Source organism: Olea europaea, unplaced genomic scaffold, assembly GCF_002742605.1.
Source record: "Olea europaea var. sylvestris unplaced genomic scaffold, O_europaea_v1 scaffold428, whole genome shotgun sequence".
Classification (NCBI taxonomy): Eukaryota; Viridiplantae; Streptophyta; class Magnoliopsida; order Lamiales; family Oleaceae; genus Olea; species Olea europaea.
The window spans coordinates 97,097-109,692 of record NW_019262587.1 but is presented as its reverse complement, the minus strand read 5'-3'; the positions used below and the strand labels follow the sequence as shown (position 1 = coordinate 109,692).

At 34.7% G+C, this 12,596-nt stretch overlaps 2 protein-coding genes across 4 annotated transcripts; both read right to left on the bottom strand.

Annotated features, from left to right (window-relative positions):
- Positions 1-75: 75 nt before the first annotated feature.
- On the bottom strand, positions 76-8,275 carry LOC111387825 (peptidyl-tRNA hydrolase 2, mitochondrial). 3 transcript variants are annotated; one of them, XM_023012421.1, is made up of 8 exons: positions 8,150-8,275; positions 7,844-8,050; positions 7,136-7,196; positions 6,982-7,018; positions 5,021-5,098; positions 4,671-4,743; positions 1,709-1,748; positions 76-538 (listed from the first exon to the last, which is right to left on the bottom strand). In XM_023012421.1, the coding sequence occupies exons 1-8, from the start codon at positions 8,189-8,191 to the stop codon at positions 489-491; spliced, it is 588 nt and encodes a 195-aa protein (XP_022868189.1). In that variant the 5' UTR covers positions 8,192-8,275; the 3' UTR covers positions 76-488. The 3 variants fall into 3 exon arrangements, 2 of the variants coding, with proteins under 2 accessions (XP_022868189.1, XP_022868188.1); XM_023012420.1 differs by having other exon boundaries at positions 7,844-8,053; positions 8,150-8,273; XR_002701462.1 differs by lacking the exon at positions 76-538 and adding an exon at positions 3,209-3,277 and having other exon boundaries at positions 7,844-8,053.
- An 871-nt stretch (positions 8,276-9,146) lies between these two features.
- Positions 9,147-12,178, bottom strand: LOC111387822 (ultraviolet-B receptor UVR8). Its single transcript, XM_023012415.1, has 5 exons — positions 11,947-12,178; positions 11,496-11,672; positions 11,109-11,144; positions 10,866-10,990; positions 9,147-10,582 (listed from the first exon to the last, which is right to left on the bottom strand). The coding sequence occupies exons 1-5, from the start codon at positions 12,029-12,031 to the stop codon at positions 9,278-9,280; spliced, it is 1,728 nt and encodes a 575-aa protein (XP_022868183.1). The 5' UTR covers positions 12,032-12,178; the 3' UTR covers positions 9,147-9,277.
- Positions 12,179-12,596: the final 418 nt, after the last annotated feature.

Sequence of the window (12,596 nt, the reverse complement as noted above, 5' to 3'; positions counted from 1 at the left end):
GCTCAGCCCTGGCTAGATAGCTCCATTCATGGATCCTTGGATGTGAAATATACATGGATTGAACAATATTAAAGATGATGAAGGAAAAGAAGTTAGAATCACATTACGCCAAACATGTGCTTATAGTCACAATATTCCTCTTTCATCTTCCCCAACCTTCTCAAACCAAATTCAGCAGTACACATTTTGCTAAACAGAAAACAATCACATCTGAAACCTAACAGAGAGACGGGAAATCTCATAAAGGAATTAGAACATATTATTTGACTTCTCCTATGAATCAAAACTGTAACAAGAAAAAAGAATATCATGTAATAGATCACGATGTTCAGGATAAGAAAGGAAAAATATCTTTCCGTCTTGATAATAGTACAATAACCTTGACAAGTTTCAGCAATGGTCTGTACTCCATGAGAAACAGCAAGAAAATTCATAGTCGTTGGCAATGTATTATAAGTCATAACCGCGAAAGAATGACTTCAGTGTCATCAAAGCAGGCGCAACTTCCCCGTTACTGAATCCACTATGGATTTATTCCCTGCTCAATCAAGAAATTGACATGAATATTTTGCTACAATCATATGAGTAGAAAATCATATGAATCTATCAGTTCCTTCTCTGATTTGAGTGTGCTGGTACATAGAACATGGGAAAGGCTAAAGGTAATTTCGGAGCTTAAAAAAAAGGGGATCCCAGGATGAATTGTTTCTCGCTTCTGTTATTGGTTCTCATGGACTTGAAGATGTAACTTGTGTGCTGTTAAAAAGGTTGGTTCTCCCCCTTCTGAACATGCGTCATTTGACGATAAGGTGCATGGATGTCACCTAGTCTATTGGCATAGGCTTAAGCCTATTACTAAAATTTGAAATTTTATCTTAAAAACTCAACCTTGTTAAGAGTAGTAGTCCAACTTATCTTCATTTAATGTGTAATTTATTAACCCAGAATGATAGTGGCTCGTTTAAGAACACCAATCTTGGAATCCATGAATTTGTTTTGAGTCTTAATTTAATTGAATTACGTTTGACCTTATTAGACTCAGATGTCATATTAAGACTTAGAGTTTATATGTCAATCATGTCAAGAGGAGTAACCAAAACTATCTTTATTCAACGTGGGATTTATTCATTAACATCTATTGCTAAGTGGGCAATATTTTATCCAAGTATTGTGCAACTAATTAAACAAAAGAATAATAAGAAGAAAAAGGAAAAGATTGGTTGGTTCTATTAATTATAATCTTTCATTTCAATTCATATATTGTATGTAATGTTCGAAATCGCAGAATAAAGTATCACAGCGTTATAGTGTGTCTGTATTCTCTATTTCTGGACTTCATGGTTGGAAGATTATTTGTACAGAGAAATAGGTATTAGTGCTGACACTTTGCCTCCATAAGAGTTTCCCCGAAAGATAACAATAATGTGAACAAATGAAAGCAACAATTATTTGCTTATGGATGTAAGAGGATTAAGACACTTATCCAAGAGTACTTCAAGAAATGTGATCTCAGACACAACCACCTTGAAAATGTTCCATCCTAAGAGGAAATATGGAGGTTTTGAATAGAACTTTTTTTTTTTTTTTTTAAATTTAAGACAAATTTGACTGCAATCTACAGAACTAGATATGCGGTGCTATTAAATGAAAGAAAAAATTTATTTGAAAAACAACAGAAGTGTGCCAAGAAGAGATCTCAGGAGCATACCAGGTCCAATAGCAAGAACTGTCTTTGACCCAGCTGAAATCTGCAAAGAAAGGCCAAAATATTTTAAATTTTGTAGAAACTTCCTCGTACAAAAGCAAAAAAAGGGATTCCAAAGTCTATATATGAGATAACAAGCCAAGAATGTAATACAAGCGATGTAAGACAATTCTATTACAAAAGGGATAGGAGTTATTTAATGTTGTAGTAGGATTTTATTTCTTGTTAGATCAGGATTTCTTATTCTATTAGGTCTTTCATTACTTATTTTTTAAAGCTCCCGTCTGTTCTTGTTTTTCAACAAGATTTATATTGCCCCTTCCAAATGGGCCCACGGTTGCCCTTTTTTTACTTGCTTCTCACACAATTCTCACACTAGGACCCACACCCACCTTGCAACGTGAAAAAGAGGATTTTAATCTCACAAAAAGTGGAGGCTAACAGAGGCTAAGTTTTAATATTTGTATTCCCTGAGCTATTATGATCAGCTATATAAGCAAGGCTTGGTACACTTTTTCAATTATCAATTCATTACAATAAAATTATTTTCTACAAACTTTCGAAATTTTTAACTTTCCTTTTATTTCAAGAATTTTAATTTTGCTTCCGCACCATAATTGATACCAGAGCAATGGTTTTTACTTCATCAAAATTTTTACTAAGGACGGGATTGAGTCCGAGCCACCGATGATGAACAGAGGTTCACAAACATCGCAACTTGACGGGCTAGAGAAAACCTTTAACGATGGCCAGTAGACCTAAACTGCGTTCATTGGTGAAGTAAGATGTGGGCGTGAACCTCGATGACGACAACCAGGTTCGACAGGGTCATAATAACAACCATGGCAACTCAGATCCCAGCGAGCTTCCATCAGACAATGAGCAGCACGACTATAGAAGGAAGAACACATGGCGCAGAACCACAGGAATCCTCAACTTCCTCCACTCGACAACCCCTCCCAACGGGATATTAAAGAAGAGCAAGATGCTACTAATCATGATACCGGAATAGAGAAGCACGTATATTTTGAGAATTAGAATCTTTTTTATCCCAATGACAAAGAAGTTCTGTTTGGTTTAAATAAATATTAGATTTTTAATAGATTTTGATAAAAGAATAAAATGTGCGGTTGAAAAGTTGTAAATTCCATTCATGTGTAATTAAAAATGAGTTTGAAGAAAAATGAATATTAAGAAATGGGGACCAAACAGAAGCTAAGTATTAGCTTCAAGTTGGAAAACAATCCGGTGAAGTTGCAATTATGTACCTTATGTTTGAGTTAGTGTCTAATCACAAAGAAGTCAAAGGTGAGGTTTGTCAAAATTGAGAATAAAAAATTTCTTGACCCTTCCAATGATAAAGAATTGCACAAGCAAGAGGAAAATAGTATTGGAATGGACTTGAGTGCTCGTACTGATTTTTTTGTATTGAAGAAGGTATGCTTGAACATTATAGCTTAAGATGAAAAGTATGAAGAATTGAAAATAGCAATAGTGCCCTACCAAGAGTGGATTCTAGGAAGAGAAACTCAACCATGCTTTCTTTTCAAAGGAATATCACGTAGGAAGTGCCTGTGATGAGAAAAATAAAATAAGCAAGGTAGGAGCAAAGTTATCTTCAAACAATGCATCTAAGATTATAACGACATTTATTGAACCCATCAAGGGATTAACATTTTTTCGATATTAGTAATTGCAGAATTTTTTTTATCATTTTCCTCATTTATTGATTTCCTCTTCTTCAACCAAACTTGATGACAAGATTTTTTAAGTGAGAGATGTAGGATAATTCTATTACAAAATAGAAGAGGAATGACTCAATGTTGTAGTACGACTTTATTTCTTGTTAAAATAGGACTTTTATTCTTTTAGTTTTTTATCACTTATTTTTTATGTTTGATTACTTATATTCCCTAGGTATTAGGATTAAGAGATTATTTTGCCTAGGGATTTGTAAACTTTTTCAATCATCAATTCATTACAATTAGATTATTCGCTATAATTTATTTTATTTTATTTTTTATTTTATTTTAAAGAATTCTAATTCCACTTTGCTCTACCAAGTTTTTTATGCGTAACGTTGAAATATTATTTGGCTCAAAACTACCCAAGTATACCAAAAGTGACTCTATTAGGTATCTATTTAATTATTGATAAGGAAGAACAGAGTTAGATGTAAGGCATTGAATTAGAGTGGTTTGATGAAATGTAGAAGTGTTACACAAATTCTAATAAAGTTAAAAAGTCAATTCTACACAACAGGTTATTATAGCAAATATGTATTATTTTTTAGACTCTCAGGCTATTAAAGGACAAAATGCCCTTAAGATGAATATATCAAAAATGAGATTGTTAAGAAGGAATTGTAGGTAATAGGAATAATAAAATAGATATGAAATGGGAATATACACAAACAAGTGGAGATGGCGCTGACTGAGGATATATTAAAGGAATTATATTTGGGTGGTATAGCTACAAGTCATAAAAGGCATCCACTCATAAGAACAATGAAATCTCAGTAGAACAAGTCAGAAGAGGAAGGGCTTGACCAAAATCTAATATGCCACGTTGCAGTTGTAAAGGATCTAGTTGCTTCAAATCTAACAATGAAGGCGCGGGATGGCGAAAAGGATTCATCTAGCCGACCTAAATTAACTAGGAACAAGGCTTAACTCCTAGTATGTTTTCAAAAACTTTCCTAGAGTAGCTTAATAACACCATCTAACATTAGCACATATGTTAGAGAAAATGGCAGCTTTGAACCTAACTATGTGATCATAACTATCTGTTAAGAACTTAGTGAGTGCTGTTTAAACTTCTCCATGAAACACAAACACATGGATATGCCATGCCATGCTATGTAACATAGTACATAAATATATATCTCCTAGTTGTTTATATAAGCAATTATTATCTTGGACTTCAAATTTACAGTATAATCTTTAAAGTGATTCGAAAATATCACCTGTGTACGTCCTGCATCAGCGACAACAAATGTTGGAAGGCTGATGTCCTCGGCTGCATCCTTCAGCTTATTCCTGATAACATAACCATGTTATTGTAATTCATGCACGAGAATATAGAGAAGATTCTAGTACAAAGGACAAGTATATTGAGTCAACAAAAAACATTTAGGGCCCGTTTGGTAGGAATTTTGAGAATTGATTTTTTGACCGTTAGAAAAAAAATGGGGTCCACATGTGAGAGAAGAAGTGAAAAATTACGGCTTGAATAGTAAAATAACGGTCAAAAAATCAATTTTTTGGGGCAAAAAATCTCTACCAAACGGGGCCTTAGGATAGATCACCTCCTTACATTTCTTGCTGATTCTTGCATGTAACTACTATTTTGGCCTGGCCACAAAGCTCCCATTGCCTCAAAAGGGACCTATGGCTGCATCAGGTGTTACTTCTCATACAGTCACCAGATAATGCAATCCCAAAGAAATCATAAATAGATGTTAAATAGACCATGTTTGGCTAAGTTGAAAAAGATTAGTTATAAGTAAATAAGTTAATAAATGACTTTTTTTTATTGGTCAAAGTTGGAAGCAATTGAGCTACGTACTTTGACACTAAGGTACAATATACTTTTGAAATAAGTAACTTTTTACTTAAAAGTAAGAAAAATGTAACATATCCAAACATGAAACAAAAAGTAACTTAAAAGTGACTTTTTTATTTCTTGAGCTTAGCCGAACATGCTCTAAATCAATATAATTCCCAATCCTAGTGGCACTATAACAATGATTTTAATTGGCATTTAAAGGAAGTGAGATGAAGGGAGTTCTATTTATCCATGCAAATGACCAAAAGATGAAAAATAATACATAGATTATTAAGGAAAGTAGAACTTATCACCTCTATTTAGTTCTTGTTTGGATAAAATTATAATATGATAGAAACTAGTGATGGATAAATGGTCAGTATCTATGGGTCCTACGAAATGTGCAAGTTAAAATTAATGTTTGAATTTGATCATTAAATTCTAAGTAACTTATAATATTACCCAAACATGCACTTAGTTTCTCCAAGAAAATCATCATATTTGCAGAGAAAAATCAATTTAAATAGTGAATGTGAGCATGTTATCAATGTGCGTTAATTGCTTAAAAGCATAATTCTAAATTCCCCACCAACCAGCGGCTTTGCATATTAGAAGAACTTATATTCTCCACTTTAATGACTTCAATCAATCTATTGAAACGAAATAGGTCTATATAAGATTGGGACACAAACTAGGGTGAAGGGTTAGAGTTGAAGGGATCTAAATCTTTTATTTTGTAAAATGTGGGATACGGGAAATGTCAATCAAATCGTCAAATCTTTTATTTTGTAAAATGTGGGATACGGGGACATGGCTAAAAAGAGTCCAAATTTAGGACACGGGTATGTGAGTACGTTTCTCAAACTTCAATTTTGTTTTTTTAGATTTTTTTTTCATTGTCGTATTTTTTGAATTAAAAATGATGAATTGAAAAAAAAAATTTAAATGATTAATTTTATTGTTTGAATATTTTATTAAACTAAAAAGTGGTGTAAAAATAATTACATTATTAACCCACTCATATCCATTGCTCAAACTCCAATTAAATTGATCCATATCCAATATCCATATTATTAACCCAATAAAAATGGCCCAAACTTCAATTAAATCCATCCACATCCATATTATTAACCTAACCCACGTCCATATTATTAGCCCCAATAAAAATGGCCCAACTCCAATTAAACCTAAATCTCTTCTTTCATTCCTATCTCGCCATCTTCCATTCTTCCTTCTCTCCTCCACAATTTTAGGGTTCCAGTGGAAGATAGCCAACAGATTTGTTTTGGACCAAGGATCGCCGGCGCTAACCTGCTATTTCTTTACACATCTTCCATCTCTAGCCAATAAGGTAAATCTTCAATTTTTCTTAAGATTTCTTGTTGAGTCCGATTGAAATTGGAAGAATCGGACCCGTATTCCATACCGGTACCCGTGTCATGTCGACATGGAGTACAACACGGGTACTCCAGCGAGACAAATAACATCTGTCTGCAAACAAATTCCTTCCACGTTACGCACGAAGGGAATGCACTGCAAGTGGCACTGGCTAGAGCTGAATAGTATATTGGAGAAAATTTCAACTTCTTTTTCTACTTTAGTACTTTATAATCCAACTTACAAAACATATCATAAAGAAAAACAGGAGCAAATAATTTGGATGGTGGTTCCAATCGAATATTCAGCTATCTAGAGAAAGGTAGCAAACTATAATCAGGTTAATAACGCACCTCTGCATAAGTTCAGAATACAGGCCGGTGGCAGCATCTGCATAGTTTTTAATCAAGCAATTATCAAACAGCCAAATAATCAGGAAGCAACAAATATACACTATCAATTTGGAAATCTTAACAAAAAAAAAAAAAAAAAATTGGAGAATCTTACGAGCACATTGAGATGCAATCTTTCCCGCTCCCATCTTCAGGTCCTGCCTGACTACTAAAACCTGCCAACAAATTTCCTAAGTTCAGTAACAAACTTGTCAACAATAAATAGATCATCCGTTCTTAAACTTTCTGTTCTTCGCTGCCAATCTTAAACTTTCGTTTTTTCATATTTTGCATTATTAGCTGCCATCGATAATAAGGATTATTTGTTTAATCCATAACATAATTTCCCTCATTACCTTACTGCTCACACCATATTGAATAGTTCCATAACACTAACAATATTGAGAACGCGATTCTTGAGGAAAGAAAACAAATCTTTAGCCTCATTACTAGCTGTCTTTTCAACAACTCCTATTGAAGAATATCACTTTGGCAAGCTAAATATGATCCAAAAAAAAAAAAAAAAATAAAACAATAAACAGATGAGTCATAATTTGAAATCTTAAACCGTTGGTTAATCAAACTTACCCAACCCCTTTACATGTTTACTTCTTTTTTTTTTTTTTTTAAATTAAAAAAAAAAAAAAAAAAAAAAAAAAATGAAAGTCCAAGACTTCAGTTAGAGCAAGTTTTTGTTGCGTTTAACTTACTTGGTTTGCCAAACATAAATTTTAAATTTACATTTTTTTTTTTTTAACTAAAAAAATTCTGCTTTTCTATAAAAGCAACTTTTAAGCTAAGCCAAACACAATAGAAGACAGACCATTTTGAGTTCTTCATCAGTGTTACTTGAAACAATTCTTGGTAACTGTTGATTCTGTCCCGGCAACGGCCTGCTGATTTTCCTAGCATCGTATCCTTTTCCGGGCTTCGATAAGTCTAAGAAAAGCCCACAAATGAAGCCAATTATGAGGCCCGGTATGAAATTTTCGGGCTTGAAACTCACTCCTAACCATCCTTCTTCATGTTTCTGCTGCAGTTGTTTTTTCAATTCAAGAAAATTTATAACTTTATGAAAATTAAATACTATAAAATAAAATAAAATGGAAAAAGGTGGGTTTTTGGGTACCTTCTTTGAGGATTGAGAACGGTCTCTAAATGAACCCAACATTTGAGAAGCTAGTAAATTGCCATAGATGCGCAGAGATAAAATTCAAGAAGAAGATGAACACGTCGTCGTTTTGTTCTGTTTCAAGAGTTGTAGCCCAATGGGCTTTAATTTGGGTAATATGATAGGCCATAGACCCACTCAAATAGATTTCCTTGGGAAAGTAGTGCCACGCCCAATATAGAATTTTTTTCTAAAAGGTCACACTAATGTCCATAGTTTTGTTTCCTTTCAAGACATCTATTTTTGACTTTCCATTAATAGGTACATCTTATCAACGATGATAGATAGAAGAGCTTAAGAAGACTTATTTGCCCCCACATTTTTACACAAATAAAAAAAAAAAGTACGATAAAATATTTTCCCTTCATTTCAAGACATCTAATACAATATTTAACCACAAACTATTATCAAACACCGTTATGGTTCGACATGGGAGTGGGTGAGTTATGTTGGGTTGTTTTGAGTCTAACTTGAAATCAAAATCAAATCGACCTAACCCATTTATGAAACTTAACCAACGCAAATCATTTAGAATTTTTTCGAAATTTCTAAATTTAAAAACCTAAAAGGGTTAAACGAATTTCCTTTTTACAATTTTGAAGGCACGTGAATTAGTAGAGTTACCTATTAAAGCGAGAGTACAAGCGTCTGTAGCGGCAATTCATTGACTATGGAAAACACATCAAATCTGAGGGATTTCCAATTTCTCTATTTTTTGTCGATCAATTAAACTCTGTAGATCATATTCGTTGTTTTTGCGTACAAGAGAGAGGTAATCAGTATTCACTCATTTAGAGCGTTTGCTCGGAGCATTTTTCCTTTTTTTTTTTTGGGAGAAAAGAAAAGTTACATTCACAAATTGTTTATATCAAAGTCCACACAACCTTGGATAATATAGCTTTTACACCTCTTGGCTGTGTTTATGAAATGTATTAGTAATAAATTGTAAATCATATGTAGATAAAAATTTTATTTTATTAATTTAAAAAAACTTAAAGAGTTTTGCCACACGCACACTTCTTTACAAGATATTTTATATACGTACGTTAATCGGAATCTAAATAGATGCATTTGAAACAGCAGGATTTATTCTGAACGTTTATTGAGTAGTTCCGGTAGCACTTGACTGAGGCTTTCTCGAATCATTTCTTCCATCTTTCTCTTCATCAGCTTGTCTTTTACAGCACGAAGCATGTTTCGATGAAACATCTCCAGACGAGCCAGTTTTCTACTATCTGATGACTCCAACATATTCTCCCATTCTTTTGCAATGTCAAATGAGCCAGAGTTCTTAAGTGATGACGGAATATCATGTTCTTGGAAAGGCCTACCGTAGATCGAACCATGAAGTATACTAGCGTATTTTTCTGTTATGGAAAGTTTCGACTCAAGGAGCTTCATCTCCTCCATTGCCGCAGATAATCTTTTATCTATTACGTCGGGATTGGTTTCTTCAATCTTCTTTTTCCGGACCTCTACTGATTCATCGTCCCTGAAATCATCCGAAAGTGACGGCCACAATACTAGAGTTGGTGCATAACAATCGACTGTCTTACCGTTTCCGAGGACCCCACTACGTCCCCTGCCCCAAGACCACAGTTTAAGTCCACCATCTGATACAAGAACAGTGTGAGCTGCACCACATGCAACTTCCAAAGTTGAATGAAATTTTGAATCGCGGGTGTCGGGACAAGGAAACAGTAAAGGAGAAATAGCATCCCCGGCATCTTCCTTATTAAAAGTAGCATCGGGGCATAGACCAAGGCCCTTCTCCATCCCCCAAGACCACACATCTCCAGCTGATGAGACAACGCTTGTGTGAAATAAGCCACAGTCGACTGATATTAGGAATATGCTCTGTGGCAGTCCTTTTACAGGTTCCGGGGAGGAAAAACTTTTGGTAGTTCCATGGCCCAGCTGCCCTCTATCCCCTAAGCCAAACGTCCAACAGAAACTTTCTAAAGTGTCACTCGGTCTCTTTCTCTTAGCAAGTATTGCCGTATGGGAAGCGCCGCATGCTATCTCATAGACCTCCCAAGGAGACTGCAAGTTAAATGTTTCTATGACTTCGGGCTGTAATCGGCTTTCATTGTCTCCCAAACCTAACTGGCCGTAGTTGTTGCCACCCCACGAGTAGCATATAAGATCGCCGCCTTCATAGGTTTCTTCAGCACTCACTAATGCCACGACGTGCTCGTTTCCACATGCCACCTTAACAACAGTGTGGCCATGAAAATTCCAAATTGGAATCGGAGCAGAACTGCTGACAAGAGAAAATTTCCCTTCTGGGGACTTGCTCTGCTCATAATTTGGACAATTGCCCCACATCCATAAACCCCCGAGACTGTCGATTGCCAGTGACATCATTCCACCAGCTTTGACAGAAGAAATCTGAATATGAAAGTCAAGCACTTTCCAAGTTATTTGAGATAAAATTAAATCGATATATTTTGTTCCATCATGGTCATTGAAGTTTGTTCCAAGGCAATGTCTATCAGTCTTCAAAGTTGGACATCCAGTAGAAAATAAACATAATTTTAATTGAGCGACCAAAATGAAATAAAGAGCTATCTTAAGTGACCACAGTAGAACAAAATAAAATTCAGCGACTAGCACAACTTTATCATAAGCAGCTGAGTGACTAAAAGTGTTTCGAACCCAATTTAGCTCATACCTTCAGCGCCTTCCCGCTCTTCAATTCATAATCTTGTGTTGAGGAATCAGGAGACCCCAATTCAAGGAAACCCTCTAATTTACGCGGCACCAAAGAAAATTCTCCATTAGCACCAATTTGGCCATCCGTGTAAGGATCAAGGAATACTTGTATCTTAGAAGAACGTTTGCGAAACAATTGAAACTATAATCTGGATACTGGATAAGGGTTTTAAAGCATAAACAGGATTTATCAAAAGGATACAGACATTGTAACCCCAACCCCAAACAGTTCCGTCATCTGCAACACATGAGGAAATAAGCAATAGGGAAGATGAAGTAGAATTTTGCTAAAACAAGAAACGTATTTTCTATTTATAGTGTGTCGTGTAGCTATTGACATTCTATAAGTATGATACATTTACAGCTTAACAAAGGCATCGAGTATATGATTTTGGATGAAATCGTTCAATATAGAATTAGTTTCGGGAAAAATCCCAAGTTGAAATCTCGCATCACCTATTTATGAAAATTGTTCTCATTTCAAAAGCGTGCACATGAGATCGTGTTGAAGACTGGATTTAAACAAATAAATTAATCTTCCTCATAATCTTATCTATTTACAAGTTCAAAAAGCACAAATCATTATAACCTGTAATGGCTAGACTGTGATAAGCTCCAGCAGCAATTCCAACAGTCTTGCGCTTCTCTTCTTTTTCATCATCAGAACCAAAAAATTTTACCCTAGTCGGGAGAAGCTGATCGGACTCTGAACCAGTGCCGAGCCGTCCAAGGGTTCCTCTCCCCCAAGAATACACCCTTCCATCACCTATATATACAAAAAAACACCACTTAATTTAAAGCATTTAAATTTTTATTGAATAACTGCTTCACAAAACACGCTGCACAATCAGTTCCCAATCTAATACAATTTTCGGAATTAAGACTGTTAGTGCAACTATAGTGAAAGGTTGAGCAAGTTCTGGTGGTGAGATTTTCCAAATCTAAATTTAAAAAATGAAAGGGTTTGGAAAATAAAAGTCTCTGTTTCCCATCATTTTGAACACAACGCTGGGGCTGGGAAGATAAGTTAGTAGAGTTACCGGTAAGAGCGAGAGTATGTGCTTCTCCAGCTGCAATTGAAATGACTTTGCGAGACAGGTTGCCGGTTTCCATGCCATCCTCCATTTTTTCCCGGCCGGTGAAAGACTCCGGTTTCAGTTCCGGCGTGTGAGTGTGTGAGAGATTTGGGCTTATCCTGTGCTGGAAGTTGGAAAATGTTTTCCAGGAATTCTCTGGCCTTTTTCTTTTGTGGGTTGAAATGAACTGGGTGAAAACTTGTAGCCCCATCGTCTAACTTGGGATTTTTTTTATTTTTTATTTTTTTAAAAAAATTGACATTTAGACCTCTGACGTGTAACATTTTTACTGGCCATTTTCTCTAGTATAGCCAAATAAAAAAAATAATTTTATTATCTTCTTTAAATAAATAAATAATAAAGAAGAAAAAATAATAATAAATAATTACAAGCAGAGTTCCAAAAATCTTTTAAACATTGTAAATAAATCTTGAAACAATTAAAAACGTATTATGCCCCTGTTTGGTTCTTATTTTTTTCTTATTAAAATAAAAAATATGATCGTTATCCATCATATCAAACCATTAAATTTGAATTTCTATCTCTTGTGTGGATCTCATAACAACTATATTTTTCATTCTCATTCTTCCAAAAATTAGGAACAAACGAGGGCT

What these genes read in the sequence shown, in the direction of transcription:
- LOC111387822 (XM_023012415.1), bottom strand. Translation starts at nt 12,031, where the DNA reads ATGGAGGATGGCATGGAAACCGGCAACCTGTCTCGCAAAGTCATTTCA. An exon ending in ACATACTCTCGCTCTTACCG is followed by an intron (nt 11,673 to 11,946) that starts GTAACTCTACTA and finishes TTGTATATATAG; the next exon opens with GTGATGGAAGGGTGTATTCT. An exon ending in TCACAGTCTAGCCATTACAG is followed by an intron (nt 11,145 to 11,495) that starts GTTATAATGATT and finishes CATGTGTTGCAG; the next exon opens with ATGACGGAACTGTTTGGGGT.
- LOC111387825 (XM_023012420.1), bottom strand. Translation starts at nt 8,191, where the DNA reads ATGTTGGGTTCATTTAGAGACCGTTCTCAATCCTCAAAGAAG. An exon ending in TATTCTGAACTTATGCAGAG is followed by an intron (nt 5,099 to 6,981) that starts GTGCGTTATTAA and finishes CACCTGATGCAG; the next exon opens with CCATAGGTCCCTTTTGAGGC. An exon ending in AGTTCTTGCTATTGGACCTG is followed by an intron (nt 539 to 1,708) that starts GTATGCTCCTGA and finishes TTGATTGAGCAG; the next exon opens with GGAATAAATCCATAGTGGAT.